Here is a 21,226-nt window from a genome sequence, read left to right as displayed (position 1 = left end):
TCACTAAGTGTGTCTAGAAGTAATCCTCTCAATACCTGTAGTTGTAGTAATACAGACTTAAAATTTCCTCCTAAAATATTTTTAAAAAATTATACTTGTGTTCAAGTTTTAGAAGCAGTATAAATTTTGTTCAAAATCATACTTGGTATATACTCACTATCACTGCAGCAGTTTGGAGCAGCAGTCCTTGAAGGGGTTTGATTGTCCTTGAATAGTAACAGATGAACTGTTTTCTCTTATGGTTACTTGATGGGTAACTGGAGTAGTAAAACCTAAACATAATGTTTGAAAATTAGTTAATAATAGTAAGACCTTTTAACTACACAATATTATTACCAGTGGTTGAAGGAGATTGGTGCACACTACCACGTTCTTCACAAGTATTGCTAACTAAAAAAATCACAAAATAGTAGAAATGGCAAAGTACGAATAAACAATAAATACCTTCTTTGCCTTAGGTAACTTAGGTGATTCACATAAAATAGATTGGTCCTCTGAGTCATCATCACTACTTGACATTATTTTTCTTCGTTTACGTCTAGTTAGATTTTCGATATCCGACGCTAAGTCACTCGTTTCCTCAGCCATTTTGGCTTTACTTCTGGCTTTTATATAGTTATCTAAAAAAGTGTAACCATTTCAAATGTGAGTTATGTTTAGTTAAGAAAACAATAATAATATACAGGGTGTCCGGAAAATACGTGTACAACGTTTGACGACAGACTCCTGACGTCAAAATATGTCGATCTAAGCCGACTTAGTTATATCCAAAATTGTCTCGTTTAGCCGGTAGAGGGCGTCAAAAATTTGTAAAAATATTGGTTTTTTACTAAATTACGTGAAAACCTGCTAATGGATTTTAATGAATTTTAGTATGTAGACTAATACTATAAAATGACGTTTTCTAGTAGTATAGTCACCGGCTGTAAATAAGTGGAAGTGTTATAAAAGTGATATAATACGTCAACATTTCTCCTCATTTTTTATATGAACGGCGTTATGACAACCCAGATATTTTTGTCGAGTGACCGGAAGTATTTTGAAGCTATTTTACCTCTTTAATATTTCCCGGTGGATGAGCTGTTTCGCCAGAAAAAAAAAATTACAATTACCTGCATACATCAAAGTAGGTATAATAAAGTTGAAATTATTTATTGTAAGAAACTAAGTAAACCAAAAACATTACTTAAGCAAATGTGTAAAATGACCGCCATCTTGCTGAATACACTTATCAATACTCTTTAAGAAATGAAATTGTACCCTATCTAATGTCTCGGGGTTATTAAAATGGTTGCCTGCATTTAAAATCCGCTGCAATAAATCATCACGTGTGTTTACAGGAGTATTGTAAACTTCTGTTTTAATAGCTCCCCACAAAAAGAAGTCACACATATTTAACTCAGGAGAACGTGGTGGCCATTTTACTGGTGCATCATTGCCCCTTCCAATCCATCGGTTGGGATATTGATGATGTAAGTATTGCCGAACGGCAACGGAAAAATGGGGCGGGGCACCATCATGCATATACCACATTTGCCTCCGAAGTAAAATTGGCAAATTTTCCAGAAGAATTGGTAATGTGTCTTGCAAAAAATTTAAATAAATATTTCCATCTAACCTGTCTGGAATAACAATGGGACCAATAAGGTAGCGATCAATAATACCTGCCCAAATATTTAATTTAAATTGATGCTGATGATGTGCAACTTTAATGGCATGTGGATTTTCATCGGAATAAATATGTTCGTTGTGCAGATTGGTTACTCCAGATCTTGTAAAGCACGCCTCGTCAGTAAACATAATTGTTCTACAAAAATTTGGATCACGGATTCTTTTGTTTCTAATAATTTGACAAAATGTAAGCCGCATGGGGGATCAGTCGGTAAAAGTTCCTGGACTTTTTGCACGTGATAAGGATGTAATAACTGTTCTTTTAAAACCTCATAATCGTTTTAGGAACATGTAACTCACGTTCTAAGCGACGGGTACTGGTACTTGGTTCTTCTTCGACTCTTTCCAGAATGTTCTCTTCTGTTTCCACAGTTCGAGTTGTTCGCATACGACCCCTGCCTTCAAAGTTTTTCTCAAACCTGCCCGTTTCTCGAAGATGACGCTCGATATTGGCAAATGTTTGGTGGTTTGGTATTCGACGGTTAGGAAACCTCTCCATGTAAACCCTAACACTCTGACGCCCATTTCCTTGACAAAACCCGTATACCAGGAGCATGTCAACCTTCTCAGAGTTTGTATAATTGTCCATTTTTAATGGTAAATGAACTTGTAATTCAAGAATGTTGATCGTATACTTGAGTAAATTTCATAGACTGGTGACAATTTGTCAATAATTGTCAAATTTATTAAATGCCATGGCAACTAGGTCACTTAAAAAATTATTGTTACAGGTATTTTTAATATTATTACTATTAATACTAAATATTGTAAATATTTTTTTTCTGGCGAAACAGCTCATCCAACGGAAAATATTAAAGAGGTAAAATAGCTTCAAAATACTTCCGGTCACTCGACAAAAATATCTGGGTTGTCATAACGCCGTAAAAAACCAATATTTTTACAAATTTTTGACGCCCTCTACCGGCTAAACGAGACAATTTTGGATATAACTAAGTCGGCTTAGATCGACATATTTTGACGTCAGGAGTCTGTCGTCAAACGTTGTACACGTATTTTCCGGACACCCTGTATATTTACCAAAAGTTGAATTTCGAAAATTTTTACGGTATGTGTAGGCCAACAAGTGTTCACATCTTCAGCCTTTTTCAATGCGTTTTGTAGTTTTTGTGATGGATAGGGTGGCCAATGGCATACATTGTCTATAATCCACGAAGATGGGACTGCATCAACTGAGCCATCTTCCATAAATTGCACCACAGTCCAAGTACACTCCATTTTATTTTATTTTTTTGATTGGATGAACTAGGCATTATTTTTAAAACACATATTAAAAATTTACATTTTTTGACATGTTAAAGAAAAGAATTACGACAGGATTTGGTAATAATACTAACAAAATTAACAGTTTGACAAAAGCAATAGGCCTATTTAGCACCATACATAATTTTAGCTGACTTAACATTATTCATAACTTCCGAAGCAAAATAATATGATTTAGCATACATGCCAACCTCTCAACTCATTACAAATACAGATTTTAAATTTGATTTAAGAAATACGTTAATGTAACAAAGGCAAGAGTATGATATCATTTTCAAAATGAAATTTTATGGATTTGCAGTAAACATCATCACCATTTAATTCTTCCAATGGACCCAAAAATCTTTCTTTACTTTTGAAGATATCTATTTCCGAAGAAGGGCAAGGACTGTCATAAAACAATCTTTGGAAATGTATCTCTGACAAATAAAACCATATCCTTCAGATGATTTTATGATGTTTGATATAACTACAATATCTTTATTTTGTAAAATGCAACAATTATCTGGAGGAGATGTTTTTAAACGAAATGTAGAATAGGTTATGACTTAAATTGTTCATAGAGTTTATCTGTATTTAGAATTGGCCCATTTAAATGAGGATTCTCAAATAAAGGAAAAGTTTTATGAATTTTATAAACCTGAATTCTTTCTGAATGTCGTTTTACAATTTGCTGTAAAGGCTTCTCATTTTTTCTTAGAGATTTCAAAATTTCTTGCAAAAAATTTTCAAAAGGAAAACTACTGAAATTATTTAAAGGTCCATGGTATCTTACATCATCTGTAATGTGTAGCAAGTTGTGAACATGAGAAGTGTTTTCAACTCCATACAAAATTTGAAAGTTTTAACAAAGTAGCGTAACAGATCTTCACAATAATCTAATAAATGATTGTATCTAGTTTGAAAGTATTCTCACTGCAACATGTAAACATAAGAAATTTTTATACTGATCTTTACTTAAATGAGCTTTTAATACTATTGATCCAGTATAAAGAAGTATTTGTCGAAACTCAGTGGCTTTCCAACGTTTCAGTTCATTCAAACTTCTGGGCTTTCTATTGAACTCTTGGTACATCTTTTGATAATGAAATTAAAGCCTTTGAAATTAAGGATATCTTAAAAGATGACATTTTAGTAGCAGGTTTTCCAAAACAAAGAAGAAGCAGTATTTTTTTCATCACACCTAAGCAGATTAAATGCATATAGTTAAGTGGGAAACTATGTATCATGTCTAAATCAGGATTATTTTCTAAAATAGTCTTGCCAATATGATGATCTGTATTCTCCTGCCTTCGGAACTGAGTATCTGTTCTCTTATTTGTAATATTGTCACGTTTTGGGGGTGGCGTAGGAAGAGAAACAACAATCGTAGCTCAAGTATGTGGTCTTTATTTATTACTTCGATTACACTAAATAGATCTTACCCCCAGACTAGGAGGGCCGCTAGCACCGCCGCTGGCGGGACGCGCATGGAACACTTTCTGAGAGGGGGTGTGTCGATGCGTGGGTGTGGGGGAATGGGCGTAAGGCCTTCTGAAGTGCCGCCAAGCGGTACCCTCTCGATACGAGCTGGGTCCCCTATGTCCGGCACGCCCAAAGGATTTACTTAAGGCCCTGCAAGCCCTCTTGAAGTGTCGCCAAGCGAAACCCTCTCGATACGAGCTGGGAACCCCTTTGACCGACACGCCCAAAGGACTTACTTCAAGTACTGATAGGTTCAAGAGTTCGGACGGTCACCTCAGGGTTGCGTAAGAACTCTCGTCTTTTCAGCCTGGATTCCAAGAAGGTATCGAGCCGTCCGGGCACTAGAAAGTTCGGACTGATGCTCGATAGACCGACCCAGAGACCAGTGATCTTCCATGGCTTGAGACGCTGATTAAATACCCACATCGTGACCCCAATTTGCCGGTCTTGCTGATTCAGACAGTGCACTAGGGGAGACCGGGGCCCGACTAGGTAACGGAACATAGTGCACTTTATGTTATTCGTGACATCTCCCCCCTCTGAAGAGTGTTCGCCCCGGACACTTAACCCTAACTTAACTATATAACCTACGTGCCGCATGGCTTTATTGACAATGTGTGACCCTTCTTAATTCCAGTTTACTATGCCCCTCTTGTTGTCCCCTCCGCGGTTTTCCTGGAATCTGTCATTCCTTCGTGGAGGGCGGCCTTGTCCCGCGTTGGCTTGTCTTCCTGTGCGCCAGAGCACCCGTTACTCAGTTCGCGGGTTGTGGCGCCCTCTGTTGACTTTCCTTGTCATCTTCGAGGTGCGCTTGATGGTCGCTCGTTTCGTGGGTTCCTAGGTTGTGCTGTCCTTGCGGGAGAGGGCGTAACGGTTTGGTCAACCTGCTTAAATAAGTGTTTTGTAAGTTATGTTTTATTGTTTATACTTATTGTTTAGACTATGTAAGCTTATTTATGAAATATACTGAGTTTGCACCCTACTTACGCAAAATGTTACCCTTACAACTTATTTTATTGTTCAACTGGTCGCCGAAGTGTAAGAACAAGAATAATGGAGTCAGGTAAGTTTACTTTTTCCCGCTTTTCTTATTTTTCTCTTTTTTTTCCTTCTTCTCTTTCTTCTTTTAGCCCCGTGTTTTCAAGGCTTCCCCTGCGGTCGACGGCGGTTGCGGTCCCGGGTGCTGCGTCTCCTGCATTCCGTCCGTCCTGATTTGTCCCAAGTATGTTGTTCTAGGAGCCAGTTTGGGGCTGCCAATCGTTTCCTGCCATTTCATCATCGTTTTTTCTTTTTAAGGGAGTTGCACCGGAGGTGTACATCTTCAAAGTGCAGTTCGGTGATTGGCCCCCCAGCTACCCGGACACGCATGTCCTGCTCCGCGAGGGGTCTTTTTGTGGTCAGATCTGCCTGATCACCTTTACCCCTCGCCTTCGGCGACCTGTTTTACACATATATTATTAGTATTTACTGTTTTTTATCTCTAGTCCTAAATATATCTTTATCCTATCTAGTTGTTTTCTTGTTCTATGTCAAATTTGTGTGACCTGGCTTATTGCTCGTCTACTGTGCGCGCGTTTTCTGTCAGCTGTCGCTCTAGTTGAAGAGCCACACCTTCGGTCAATGTCTTTCCTAATTCTGTCGACTCGTCTATTTTCAACATGAAGGTTCTTGGTACCTGATGGCGTCCTTCTGCCGCCATACTGATATCTCTAAATTTTCCTGGCTTTTCTGCCTTAGGCCTTCAGTTTTGGTCTTCTGACGGGGTGATTTGTGTTTTTTACGGGAGGTAAGGTAGTGTTTCAGCAAACCGTATAATATAACGCCGATTATTAGTCCTCCGATTAGCCACGTTGTCACGCCCAGCCAGTACTCCCGCGTGCCCCCTTCGGATGCTTGGGGGGCTCCGTTTTCCGTGTGGGCTGTCTGTGCTAATGCGAGTAATGTTGGTCTCCGTAATAGTAAGTAAATTACCGCTATTGATAGGACTATGTTCCACGTGAACATGAAGGAGTGGTTGCCCTGGTGTATTTCCACGTGGGCGAGGTGTTCCTGTTTTTCCCATTCAATGTCCATGTTTAACCTTACTTCTTTTTCTGAGGTTAGGTTAGGTTAGGTTGAAATGTGGCAGGTTTGTGGTCCAGTTACTGTTTAGGCATTCTGATAGGTTATGGAAGGTAGGTAAAAATGCCTGGTTATCTGATGGTTTTAACACGAATGTTTTTAGGTTAGTCCATGCAGCTGGTAGTATGTGCCGTATGGAAGCTGGATTTTCTTCGTCTTTGCAAGGAAATCGTTTTTGGATGACAATGTCCTTGTCTACTAATATTGGCTGGCATTTGCATGGTAAGTTGATTTTAATGCTCCTGGTAGTCTTAACATTTCCTCCCCGAGTTTAGTGGTGCTTTTAGGGCAGCTGATTGTCGTGTTAGTTTTTTGGTGCGTGATGAGGAATTCTTCGGACCCTGTTTCTGATATGATCATTAGGTTCGACTGGTGGCAATGCATGGGGCAATGTTCCGCTATGTCTTCCACTGTGGATCCATGAAACAGTTTTCGAGCGCACGAAGGGCCTTGCGTTTGGTCGCCCGAGAACCTTGGTAAGTAGCACAACCTATCTTGAAATGGTTTGCATTCGTGTAGTGCAATGCCTGTGATTTCTTTTAGGACCGTGGTTCCCTGGTTATTAGCTACGGCCATCATCAGTGGAGAGTGCTTTAATGTGCATGTCTGACCCTGCCATGCGAATGGGTTTGTCTGGAGTTGGAATAGCTGCCACTGATGGTTTCTTGTTACTGTTGGTACCTTGACGTGTACCACCAGCTGTTCCCCGGAGAAGGTGCACTCGCTTATTGGTATACGGAAGTATGATGCCAAGCTGGATATAGCCAAATCGACGTTGTCTTTCCCTATTTCGTTTTTTATTTTATTTAGATCGCTCCTTAACGTCTCAGGTTGAATTAGTGACAGTGGTATATGTTTATGTCTACATTCTTGTATTGCGGATTGGCTCCGCATTCTCCTAATTAGTAAGATCATTTTCCTAGCCATCCCTAGATTTGCTTGTATGTTTGCCTCTAGAGACCCTGTCGCTAATTCCCTTCCTGCTGTTTCCCTTTTCCGAACCTCGTTTAGGAATTCCTCTAATATGTGCACCCTGTTTTCTGTAGTCTTGATTGCCATGTTGGTTTCTTCCTGGCAGCGTTTCTGTTCTTCAGAACGTGTGCTGATTAATTTCAGCGTATTACTCATAGTACCATGTAGGGCATTTATATGTGCTTCCAGTTTACCCTCTTCCATGGACATTGAATCAAGTTTTTCCTGGGTTGCTACCCCGCAGCAGTAATTAAGCCCGTCCGCAATGAATCCTAGTGAGAACGTTCGTTTCTGACGTTTTGTCTTCCCAGACTCTGTCCACTCCTGGTACCAAGCTGCTTTGTACTTGTCCATCTCTATATCTATTGCCTTTTCTAACTCTTCCAAGTGTTTTTTGGCCCTGCAGTATAACTGTTGGTCATTGCTCCCGCAATTATCTACACGTCTGAACCCTGGTTCCGGGCTTAGTTCAGGTTCTAACCAGGGGATAACGTATGTCAATGGAATAGTGCCCTCATAAAGTATCGTTTCCGGTAGTGTTTTCCACGTTGCTCCAGCTGATACTTCCACATGTTGGGTATCCGCCGTGCCGGGCCTACAAAAATTGTTTTTATTACTGTCTCTGTTCCATGTAGGCCGACCGACTCGTGCTAGTCATTGTTCCTCTTCCCTGCATTCTACGTCTGAATCTACATCGGATATGTCCCCAATGTCCATTCATCATAGAATGGTAAAATCCTCCCTATGTGTACTATATCCGTTTTCTTTCCTTTTTCCTGTTTTACTTCGTAATTAACCTCACTGAGTTTTTTTTGTTATTCTGTAGGGACCGAACCATCGTAGCAGCAATTTCTCACTTTTTCCCACCTTCCTGATTGGGATAAATATTTTCACCCTATCTCCTACCTCAAATTCACCATTTCTGTGGTATTTATCATAAATGTCCTTGTCCTTCTCTTGTTTTTTGTGGATATTATCCGCAGCAATTGCTCTTAACAGTAAAGCCTTCTCTCGTAATTCGTTCGTGTTTGATTCGTCCTCAGTTTCTAAAAGGGTGGCGTCCAGTGGGAGTGTGGGATGCCTCGCGAATATTAGTTGAAATGGGCTATAAACGTGTCGTCTCTTGTTTGGCCGTATTGTATGCAAATGTCACGAAAGGCAGATACGTGCACCAATCTGTCTGCTCTGTGTTGCAGTATTTAGCGTTCAGTTAGGCCGTTGCACGAGGGGTGGTATGCCGTTGTAAAAGTGCTTTTCAGACCCATAATCTGTTGTAGTTCCTGCACTAGTTCGGATTGGAATACCTTGCCTCTATCGCTGAGGATGCTTCTAGGAACGCCGTGAATTAGTATTACACGTTCTAATAGGAACTTTGCCACAGGTCCTGCCTTCCCGTTAGGCAGGGCCGCTGTGATGGCGTATCTTGACGCGTAGTCTGTTACCACCACTATCGTTGTCTTGCCTTGGTTACTCCTCCGGAATGGTCCCAGTAGGTCTATTCCTACCTTATCAAATACTTTGCCCACTTTTATTGGCTGGAGTAACCCTAATGGCTTATCGTTTGTTGGCCCTTTCCTTGCTTGGCAGTCCCTACATCCTTTAATGTAATTCCTGACGTCCTTAGTCATAGAATCCCAATAATATTTGGGAGTAAGTCTACTTATGGTTTTTGTTACCCCCATATGTCCGCTGGTAGGAGCGTTGTGAGCTTCCCACAAAATTTCCTCCCTAAGTGACCGGGGTATCACGAGTGCGTGTTCCAGTCCTTCCTTCGTTTGTGTTGCTCAATACAGAACGTCCTCCCTCAGCCTAAAATTCTTTATTTTCCGTCGTGTCAGTGCGTCGACGTTTGTTGATTCGGGGTTGCTTATTGCTGATTTTAATTCTAGTATGTCCTTATCTTTATTCTGCAATTCTCCTATGTCTAACGTGATATCGTAAAGTGGGTATATCGTCTAATCATCTAATTCGACTTTGCTCCACCCTGCTACCGGGTTTCGTGATAGACAGTCCGCATCTTGGTGCTTACTGCCCTTTTTGTAGACTACCGTGTAGTCAAATTCTGCCAACTTGAGAGCCCAACGTGCTAATCTTCTTGAGTGATCTTTCACATTGTGAATCCAACATAATGCGTGATGATCTGTTACGATTTTTACAGGGTGTCCATAGATTAGATGCCTTAGGTAGGTCATCCCCCAGACTGCTGCTAATAGCTCCAGCTCGCTGATCGAATAGTTCTTCTCAGCTTTTGACAAGGCCCGGCTTATATAGGCTATCGGGTGGTCTTGACCGTCACTGCCTTCTTGGAGCAGAATTGCCCCTATCCCGTCTATACAGGCGTCCGTGTGCATTGTACATCCCACATTAGGATTATAATGTTTAATACTGGGGCTGACGTAAGTTTTTCTTTCAGCAGCTCAAATGCTTTCACCTGATCTTCACCCCAGCAGAATTTGTTCTTTTTTGGGCTCCTGTAAGGGCCTTGCCAATACCGCGTAAGTCCTTTATAAATTTCCTATAAAATTGCATAATCCCAAAAAGCTTTGTAGGTCCTTTGTTTTCTTTGGTGTGGGGAATTGCTTAATCCCTGCAAGTTTTTCTTCCTCTGGGCTTATTCCTTCTTTGCTTACTGTGTAGCCCAAAATCCTTATCTTTTCCTGTAAACTATTCGCATTTACTCGGTTTTTAAGGTCAGATTGGCTTCTCTCATTTTTCTGGAACACTTTTATAATTTTGCTAAGTGTTCCTCTACGTTTTCTGAATAACATAATAATATCATCTAGATATATTAGTATGTCCTTCCACTTTAAGTCCCTAAATATCTTATCTGCAAGTTGTTGGAAGGTTGCTGGTGCATTGCATAGACCAATGCTTAACACGTTGAATTCGTATGATCCATGTCCCTGTGCCGTGAAAGCTGTGTATTGTTTGGACGACTCTTCTATAGGAATCTGCCAGTAACCCGAGAACATGTCCAAGTTGTAAAATACTTGGCATTTCCCATGTATGTGAGAATGTTATCGATTTGTGGTATCGGGTAACACGACTTTTTGGTGACCGGGTTTATAGTTCTTTTGTAATCCACGCAGAACCTCGTGGTGCCATCTTTCTTTTTCACCAGTACAACGGGGCTTGCCCACGGCGAGTGGCATGGTCTTATTACTCCGCAATTGAGCATTTCTTTTATTTGTGTGTCAATGATTCTCGCTCGGATTGTGAGACTCTATAAGGTGCGGCATTTTACTGGTTTATCTTCTGTCACTTCTATTTTGTGCTCTATAAGTTGTGTTTTGCCCATATATTTTGGTGACTTGCAAAACACATCCTCATATTCAACCAGTAGACTCTCTAGTTCCCTTTTGAACTGCTTATCCCTAATGTGGTCTTCTAATGTCACCACTTCATCGTCTATTCTCTGTGTTGTAAAGAGTGCTGTGGTGCTCAAACCACTGGGCTCTTCTAGCCGTGCCACCGTTGTGTCTTTGTAAATAACCCTTCTAGTTGGCCCTATGTTCTCGAGGGTCAATGATATAGAGTTTTCGGCTCTTTCTAGGTTGCATAGTAGGTTGTTGCGTACTAGCCATCCCTCATTTTGTAATAACAACATTTCTGTAGATAAGGGTATTTCTGGTTCAGTTTTGATGGATTTTTTCTCTCCTGGCTTCAGAGTGTAATCTTCCTTTGCTTTCAACTTAATTATCAAGCGGTCATCGTTTTCTATGTAGTTCGGCAGGGTGTTCCAGGAGCTGGTTTCTTGGTCGGGGTTCTCTATTTTTTGAAACCAGCACCGTCACACTTGTTTCCTTGAAAGTCTCATACAGCAAGTCTTTAAGCTTCTCCCAATCTGACTCGCTGTTTGCGGATGTCAATCTAGGTATAGCCACCTTACTTATTTTATTTCGTATTGCCCAATCTTTCAATTTCATACAGCAATGTTGGAGCGTATGAGTAGGGATATATTCGCTACCCTCTTCTTTTACTATCATCTGTAGGGTATGTCTGTTTTTCTTAAACAAACTGACCACGCTCCCTATGGGTAGCTTTTCTGTGTTGTAATCAGCCAAATGGTCCCTGATGGCTTTTCCCACTCCTCTATCTCTACTGGGAGCCGAAGAGACTGCAACGGCCCATGCAGTGCTGCTCGGAAGACTGAAGATGGACCCCGGCATTTCTTGGACCACCTCTGTCCAGCTTCTTGTTATGCCTGGTTTTTTGGGTGCAGATTTTCGCTTTCCCCCGAGCGTTAACACCAAGTCCTGATTTAGGGTGAGTGTATTAGATATTAAGCAAATTGCTGCCTGCATTTGTCTTAAGAATTCCACGCCCACAATGAGGGGTTGTGGTGTATTCTCTAATATTGTTGCTTTAATTTCTAATTTTTTCATGTAGTTCCTCTGAGCTCCAGTGATGCCATTGTTTCGCCTAGGCGAACAATGGCGAAAAGCAACGTGGGTGGGTCTCTGATTCTATGTTTTTTGTTGACTAGGAGATGGCTTATCACATTTAGCTCCGCGCCTGTGTCGATGATCGCCGGTACGTAATAGTCATTTACAACAGTATTAATATACAGTATTTGTGGCACGTCGGGCCCCGAGTCGAGAGGGTGACGGGGCTTAGTTTTGCCACCCCCTGGAGTTTGGGTGTGGCTGCTAGGGTTTGCCGATCTCAAGTTGTACGCTTTTCTCATTCCTGTTGGGGCGTACGGCTGGGTGTGGCCCCGGATATGGAGATCAGTAGCCCCGGGATTCAACAAGGCGCCTCCACCATGTCACGTTTTGGGGGTAGCGCAGGAAGAGAAACAACAATCGTAGCTCAAGTATGTCTTCTTTATTTTATACTGAAGATAACACTTAACCAATTCTTACCCCCAGATTTAAGAGGGCCGCAGCACCGCTGCAGGCGGGATGCACATGGGACACTCTCTACGAGGGGGTTGTGTGGGGGTGTGTGTGTGTGTGTGTGTGTGCGTAAGGCCTTCTGATGTGCCGCCAAGCGGAACCCGCTCGATACGAGCAGGGTGCCTCTATGTCCGACCAGCCCGATAGGATTACTTAAGGCACTGCAAGCCCTCTTGAAGTGTCGCCAAGCGAAACCCCGCTCGATCGAGCAGGGAGCCCTATGCCCGACACGCCCAAAGGACTTACTTCAGGTACTGATAGGGTCAAGAGTTCGGACGGTCACCTCTTGGTTGCGTAAGAAACTCTAGTCTTTTCAGCCTGGGCTTCCAAGAAGGTATCGAGCCGTCCGGGCACTAGAAAGTCGGACTGATGCTCGATAGACCGACCCAGAGACCAGTAATCTAGATGGTTTGAGACGCTGATTAAATACTACATCATGACCCCAATTTGCCGGTCTTGCTGATTCAGACGGTGCACTGGGGGAGACCGGGGCCAGACTAGGTAACGGAACATAGTGCAACTTATGTTATTCGTGACAATATTTATTTCACAATACCGAGGTACAGTTAAAAGGGCTATCGGCCGCGTGGCCCTTTCTGCCCATGGTACATGCGAGAGAAAAAAAAATAAATTTCTGGTCAACACACTTAATTAACATAACCAATAATGTCTATATACACTAATATTTACATACATACAGATGTTTTTACACTTAATTGAAATGCTCCAACAGAGTAGAGTGGGGAGACGTGAAACGGGATTGTCGAGTTGGTCTTTGAAGGGAAATAGGGTTTATTATGGTCAGTTCTGGGGGTTGTTGTTCCATTTTGTCTGTAGTTGTGTTAGTCGTTCAGTAATTCTTGTCATTTTAGTTCGTTCGTACAAAAATTCATTGGATGGGTTGTGAAGCGGGTTTTTGGGGGGAAAAATAAAATATTTAACCATAATTTTTATATCTAGTGAAAAATTTCCTGTATGACAATGACAACATAACATGCCAGTGGGCTATCTGTGAGTCTTGTAATACAGTGTATATTCCATGAAATTGATATCACAATTATCTCAGCCTTGTTGGGAATTAACATTTAGAATGTGACAAAAATTTTTGATTTCATACAGAAAATGTTTTTTTTTAATTTTAAAAATTATGTCACATTTCAAGCAAGGTGTGTAATATTTTAGTAATATTATTATTAAACACACTTACAAAATAATTCAATTTAAAAAACTTAATGAAACTTACATGGTCCATGCATGTTCCAAAAATGGTTAGTATCTGGGAAAATCTTGGTCCTCTCGGTACAGCTTTAAAGGTAAAGTCCACGAAGTTCTGTAGAAAGTCGGCGTTTCCAAATATAATAGCCTCAGCGTCTCCAGCATTCACAGATCCTGAAAAAAACAAACCACTAGCACAGTTGCTGTACTTGGCTTGGGGAATGTGTGGTGTGTTAATCCGCCGCCATCTCCTCATTGAACGTCTGATGGAGTTGAATGTCACCAATTCAGTTCCTTCGACATTGCTGCAAGAAAAATCAGATTATTACATTTTTTTTCTTATTTATAATATAAAAATATAATTTATGTACACCTACTTTAAGGCAATTCTATCGTAAATGTTCTTGAGGTTTCCTCTCTCCACAGTACAGTCATTCCTTAGCTGAGTCCTCAAAAGTTGGGCTGCTGCTGCTCCGTCGACTCTTGGATGGTTGTGGGTGGGGATTGATGTCCTGGAATTCTCCTTCGGCTTGTACTTTTCCTGAAGCTGAACATCCAGTGTGAGGGTATTGGCTACAGGTGTAGTACCTATTCAAAGAAAACAATGGTTAATTTAATAATAGTTTGTGGGGGTTCTATGATTCTGAACCAATATTTGAGTACTCACCGATTACCATTACGATTTGCTCGTAATTTGTAGAAGTAGCCGTTATGGCAAAACCTTGGTCGCTTCCTCCTTGCTGGTTCCATGGCTCTGGGGGGATTCCTGAATCTAACTGAAAAAAATCTAGACAACAAATTATTAACAAATAAAAATAAAATCGACTAAATAGACTCTGTAAAAAAATAATAATCGCAAATCGTGTGGAATCGCTTTCAGATCGAAATCGTTGGGCAAAAAATGTCTTTCAACAAAATATGGCTTGGATGCTAATGGATAAAAAATCTATCACATCTATAAAGCTCGACAATTCGGAAAGAAATGATCTATCCGTTACTTCAAACTGCAGACTGCAGGTCGGTCTTTTTTCTCCTACTCCTGCTGGATGCTTGGCGCGAAAATCCTGAAGTTAGTTACTTCCGGAAATGTTACCTTAAAAGGGAATATGCATTCATAACCAAATCAACTAACAATAGAAAAATAAGATTTCAGGTATCAAGAAAAAAAAACAGTTTGCTTCCATTAGTGATTTTGTATTAAAAATTGTCCCATCATTTTCTAATAATTGATTTGGTGTTATGAATTCAATAATTTTTGAAATTGATGACGTTTCCATTGTTATGTTTATAGCGAAACTCGTATTGTGCTGCATTGTTTAATGAAATTGTATAGAGCAGGACGGAAATACTCTAAACGATCACCAATAGAAAATGCTATTAGATTTTTAAGCTTATAACTTTATAGTGGCCGTTTCGTGAACGTAATGGAATTAATAATAGTCACTTTCTGCCGTCTTATACTTTGGCAATTAGGGCATAAAGTAAATAGTCGCTACTGTACTATTAACTATTAATTCACAGTTTTGCTACGCTTGGCATTTAAAGTTTCATACTCCGTCACATAAAGCAAAAGATACCATCATTTTTCTTCCTAAAACCGATTCTGCTACTTGGTCTCGATAAATTTTCTTCTAAAAAGTTTATCTGTACATTTTGTCGTTTTGACATATTTACCATTAAAAATTGAAATTTTTAGTATTTGGAAGGCCGTAGCAGGTAAACGGTTGATATTAGCACAAAACGGCTTGCATATGTTTCTATCTTACTTTTATATGAAAATTGACATTTGTCAAATTTTGCAGTATGACCTTTAGTATACACCAGAAATAGTTAAGATAGGAACATGCAAGCCATTTTGTTCTAACTGAGGAGCTCTGCTTAGGAGCTGCGATATTCCAAAATGTAAAAATGTCATTTTTTATACGTCAATATCTCGAAAACCGTTGCAGGTAGATATACATATTATGAATAAAAATAAAATATATATAGTTAATTCATGAAACATACTTGAAATCGTTAGCAGAATAAAGTGTCAATATATTGTCAAATAAAATAAGATAACCCATATATACCAGGTGTCCAAGAGCACCCTGGACATAGGAGATTAACATGGGAAAACGGTTTTGATTTTTTTGCGCCTGTACGGTTGATTTGATTGAAAAATCGTATTAATGAAAGTTGTAGTACCTATCACGGACTAGTTTTCTGTATTTTTTTCGGATCTCTAACTTGAGCCCTATCGTCGTAAAACACGAATAAAAATGCTAAAATTTTAACTTTTTACCTGCACTGTATAAGCGGTTGCCGAGCAACCGTACCCGCAACAATGATCTGTTTACCCGTTGCCCGACAACCGCCTATACAGTCCAGGCCAAAAGTTTAAATTTTCTCATTTTTGTTCGTGTTTTACGACGAAAGGGCTCAAGTTAGAGATCCGAAAAAAATACAGAAAACTAGTCCGTGATAGGTACTACAACTTTCATTATTACGATTTTTCAATCAAATCAACCGTACAAGCGCAAAAAAATCAAAACCGTTTTCCCATGTTAATTTCCTATGTCCAGGGTGCTCTTGGACACCTGGTATATATGCATGCATTTCTATCTTAGTCGCCTCCATACATAACCCAGGCGCCCAAGCCTCCACTATAACCGCCATAGTTACAGGAATGTATTTTGCATGATTACGCTTCATAATTCAAGGTTTTTCATGGGCACAGCAGAGGGGTAAGGAAAAACTATAAGGAAAAAAGTTGTATATACGGTATGGGTTTAAATGTAACCGGCCTCCACGATGCTGCGGTTAACTGGCCTCCGCGCAATATACAGCGCCATGTAGAACCGACGCAGGCGTCACCGACACAGTTGCCAATTTTATCTGTCTGGTTCGCCGACTGATTAGGCCTTGACAGCTAAAAATAGATTTCTTGGAACAGGAAGCGTATTTTACTATTCAGGCCAGCCGTATTTACGTTGTTTTTCGATCGCTACAGGAGCCACATTAGACAGTTTTTGGTGTTCTATATTATATACTGATCGTATAGTTTCTGCGTTATTTATTCTAATATTAGACACATGTCTGACAGTAACTGAATATAATGACATCAATATTGATTTTTGTTTCTTTTTTAACTTAACTCAAGCAAATTGATAAAATATATGGTTGAACAAGTTTTGTCAAACATTGCAATATGATTATAAATCGTTTATTAATTTATTATGTTCACTTTGACTTGCATTTCTAAACTATCTCATTTTAATTATAATACCAGTCCTTGAGTATTTAAAATCAATATTGTTATTATTTTATATACGTGATTTATTCCTTAGATTAACAATGTTTATTGAGTTGGGTCATTTTTGTGTCCTCAATTTTTCAATAGGTCGTTAAAAAGGAAATTTTCCTATTGTTTGTTTAAAACTTTAAATTCTAGTTTTTTGGGGAAACAAATTATAGTTTTTAGAGTGGCAAATTAAAGAACGTTCTAACTTATAACGCTTATATATTAAAAAAGCCTGTCATTTTTGTTTGACGACCAAGTAACATTTTAGCGTAAAAAAGCCTTGCCTATAATTTGTTCAAAAATTTGTTCAGTTTATACACTAAAATTTTCGTTTTTCAGGAACTTTTAGTGTCTTTCAACTGATTTGTTACAAAAAAATCAACAAATGTAATTTTCATAGTACCAAAGTAAAAAAAATGCATTATTATTTGATGCTTGTAGACAAAAACTATTTGCCGAGTCTAATACATATATTCATGTGCCAATATGAAGAAAAAGTTTAAAAACGTAACCTTACCAATAACTGTCTAATATCAGGCAAAAAACACCATCAATAATAAGTAGTGAACGTCAAGGAATTTGACTTGCACTTTTTCATTTATGTAAACTATGTCAAAATGCCTTTTGTGATCCTTTTCGGGTAAAAAAAAATCGACAAAACTTGGAATAAAATGTCTGCTTTAAATTTAGATTTAATTCAGCATATAACTAATCCTTCTTATAAAGAAAAAAACTATTCACAAAATGAAATAAGGTAAAACTATCAATAGATGACGACCTATAAAAAGTCTAAAAAAGTTAAAAATGAACCCCCAGGCGAAAGGTCAAAATATTTGATGGAATTTAAACCAGTATAGTTCGTCCAAAAACAAGTTATTCTCAATGAAACTGATGTACTACCTGCCATAAATATGGACCAAAGTTTATTTCGAGTATGGCAGCCGGAAATCAGTGTGAAGAGAGAGAGGGAATTAGCTATATTTGGAAGAAACTGAGAACCAATGCAACTTTGCGAGTGTCATCTATTGGCAAGATGGCCATGCCATCTTTTAGTAGAGCATGTTGTCTATTGCTAAAACGCATGCCATCTTTTAGCAAATTGGGCATATTTATGGGATATGCACACTTCAAAATAAATAAAAGTTATAAATTTGTTGTCGAACCATATAAAAAAGGCTATGGCAAATAACTAGTTCTTACAGTTTGTTTAAAAACATAATAATTTAGAACTGTATTATTAAATGTTTACATTTTATCTTCAGAGTGCCACATAAAGGAATGATTGCCTTAGTATACAGGGTGTTAAATTTTAAAGTAAATCTTTTCTACACCACAATTTTCTGGGACAGTCTGTTCCAACTGACACTTATTTTTTTCAATTGGGCAAGATGTAAATCCGTATGCATCCGAGGGTTTTCAGGTGCAGCACACTGTATATTAACTTGTCTTAAAATGTTGTTATTTGAAGCTTATTGTTATTTTTTATTGCAGCAGTATGCAATGCGCATGGCGCTAATTCAAATTCAACATGCAAAAAAAATGTGAAATGCCTAAATATTTTAACAAGAAGGGACATAATTTCTTTGATGATGGGGTGATGTTTTTGGCTGACCTCGGTTTCCCTTTGGTAGGAAACATGTTGCCGGTTGTCTCTTTCTTTGAAATGAAAATTGCATCCAATTTTCAGAATCAAATATAATATAAACTAATTTTTTATAATCATTGTTTACTTCTTTTGAGTCAAAGTGTTTTAAGTTCGCCTATTAATCTTTGTAAGATATAAGTCCTTCGCTTTCTCTTTTCAACTGTCTGTTTTGTTAAATAGCTATTCTTTGATATTAGCTACTAAATAGTATTCAAACAATATTGTCTAAAAGTTTTATAGCAATCCATTCAAGAATGGTATACTTTTACTACTATACTTTTATTTTACTGGCTCTTAACCTAGTACATAATTACTGTCAAAATAAATGAACGTAAAAAAGTAAAAAATTACTTCTGTCCATTTGACAATTTTTACATTTTTGGCTGACATTTTTGTACAACAAAATACTGAAATTTTGCACAACACTAAGACTTTAAAACAGTAAAAGCTAATTAGTTAGATATGTTTAAGTTGGTTATCCTTCTAAGTTACTTTTCAAAAACTGCACTCCTACTAGTCAATTCTCCTAATGGTGGAAGTGTTCGAATTAAGGTGCAACACCATAAAATGTAATATTAAAATAGACATTACGCTTGCAAGTTTGTGAATTAAATTTTAACCTTTTACTATTAGAATTCTAAACAGAAGACATCTTTCAAAAATACACCGTAATTTAAAAATTTCGAAACATGGGTAGCAATTTTTAAATTTTAAAAATCTCCAAACGTGTGTTTTGAGATACCATTCAGACCTATTATTGTATATGACACAACTAAAGTTCTAAAATGTTCCCAGCTATTAATTAATCTAGGTTGTATGCAAAAACGTCTAGTACAATTTTTCGTATGCTGTATTCTGTAATTAATAAAGGAATTACTTTTATTTTCAACCAGGTATTTAATAACGTTATTTCTTATGTGTAAACCAGGTGGAAAGATGTAAATTACCTGCTTTACTTTCACCCGGGTAAATGTCACTTTCCAGGGTGAATAAGATCAATATGCGTTTTGTCATATCTGAGCTTACTTTTTATAGTTAAGAGACTGTGCCGCCACCTCTGCAACAGCTCGCAGCTCAGGTGATGATGAGTAACATCTGCGTCTTCAGAAATCTCCATGTTAAAAGCACTTTAAGAGACGTTTCAGCTCCAAATATGAAAGGCAGAATAGCACAATAATGGCGTTGTCAAGATAGTAAACAAATCACCAGTCGTTTATTATGGTTGAAGTCATAACTACTCGTACCTACTACCTTATTGTTAGAGATTAGCAATCAATATTTCAACCGAATGATTTATTAAAAGTTGATGAGATTTTGATAAATGGTTGAAAATAAAATAGTATACAAACCACGGTAGAAAGTTTAATTTCTGTCTCTTGATAAAGTTCACAAAATAACCATAAATTTTGCTGTTTCAAAAGAAGGTCGAAAATATTTAAATTTTGGTTCCTTTCCAAGTTAGCGCAATACTATCAAAGTCGAAAACTTATAATAGACAGAATTAAAAAATGAAGTCAACCAGTTGGTCTCTACTTCCGACATGAATAAAGTTCCTCTCTCTAAAATATTCTAAATGAGTATGCCAAGTCAGCTTTAGTTTCATACATAACTTTTAAAAGATCACACATTCAATTAATGAAGCCGATATTGGTGCGACACTCTGTATAAGACAGCAAACTAGTTAGGACGCCCAGTATATATTAATATAAGTTGAGTGGCCTTCAAATTCGTTATGTACTCTCGATCATTTGGCCTCCAACCCCTCACTCTCTATATGCAACTACGAAATTTGGTATATGCTCGATCAACTGGCCTCCAGTGAGTTATGCCGCGGTGTTGCCGCTTTTTGAGTCGGCTTAGCGGTATTTTATGCGGAGTTGATGCCGCACAGGCCATGTGTCGTTTGTATAAACGTATGAGATCGCTCCGCCACGTGGTGGAATTTTCGTGAACTACATTGTATAACTGTATATGTATTGCTAAAATGGCCTCCGACATAAATTTTGCGTACGGCCTCCAGGAGGTCAGAGAGACATCCTGAGAAATTATTAAGGTCGATTCGTATTGGCCTCCGATTTTCGAATTCGCCTCCGTTTGGAGGCGTGTGCGAATGTTAAACTATGCGAGTCGGAGGTGTATATGTCGAAATGCATATATATATTGTCACGAATAACATAAGTTGCACCATGTTCCGTTACCTAGTCTGGCCCCGGTCTCCCCCAGTGCACTGCCGAATCAGCGAGACCGGCAAATTGGGGTCATGAGACGAGTATTTAATCAGCGTCTCAAGCCATCGAAGATTACTGGTCTCTGGGTCGGTCTATCGAGCATCAGTCCGAACTTCTAGTGCCCGGACGGCTCGATACCTTCCTGGAAATCCAGGCTGAACAGACTAGAGTCCTTACGCAACCCAGTGGTGGACCGTCGGGACTCTTGACCCTTTCAGTACCTAAAGTAAGTCCTTTAGGGCGTGTCGGTCATAGGGGTTCCCTGCTCGTATCGAGCAGGTTTCGCTTGGCGACACTCCAAGGGGGCTTGCTGTAAAGTAAATCCTTCGGGCTTGTCGGACATAGGGGTTCCCTGCTCGTATCGAGCGGGTTCCGCTTGGCGGCACATCAGGAGGCCTTACGCACACTCACACACACACACCCCCACCACCCCCTCGTAGAGAGAGTC

The 21,226-nt window shown here is 39.1% G+C and overlaps 2 protein-coding genes across 2 annotated transcripts; both read right to left on the bottom strand.

Annotated features, from left to right (window-relative positions):
- Positions 1-242: 242 nt before the first annotated feature.
- LOC145736710 (uncharacterized) lies at positions 243-2,260 on the bottom strand. The gene is given in 6 exon segments (XM_081991125.1): positions 243-272; positions 337-390; positions 445-620; positions 1,389-1,874; positions 1,877-1,948; positions 1,951-2,260. Coding segments are annotated over 6 exon segments (1,128 nt in total).
- A 9,630-nt stretch (positions 2,261-11,890) lies between these two features.
- LOC145736709 (uncharacterized) lies at positions 11,891-14,803 on the bottom strand. Its single transcript, XM_081991124.1, has 4 exons — positions 14,290-14,803; positions 14,000-14,210; positions 13,651-13,927; positions 11,891-12,214 (listed from the first exon to the last, which is right to left on the bottom strand). The coding sequence occupies exons 1-4, from the start codon at positions 14,297-14,299 to the stop codon at positions 11,891-11,893; spliced, it is 822 nt and encodes a 273-aa protein (XP_081847250.1). The 5' UTR covers positions 14,300-14,803.
- Between the last annotated feature and the right edge of the window lie 6,423 nt (positions 14,804-21,226).

This window comes from Ips typographus, linkage group LG12 (assembly GCF_016097725.1).
Source record: "Ips typographus isolate SLU linkage group LG12, UJ_Ityp_2.0, whole genome shotgun sequence".
NCBI lineage: Eukaryota > Metazoa > Arthropoda > Insecta > Coleoptera > Curculionidae > Ips > Ips typographus.
This window is presented reverse-complemented; position numbering and strand designations above follow the sequence as displayed.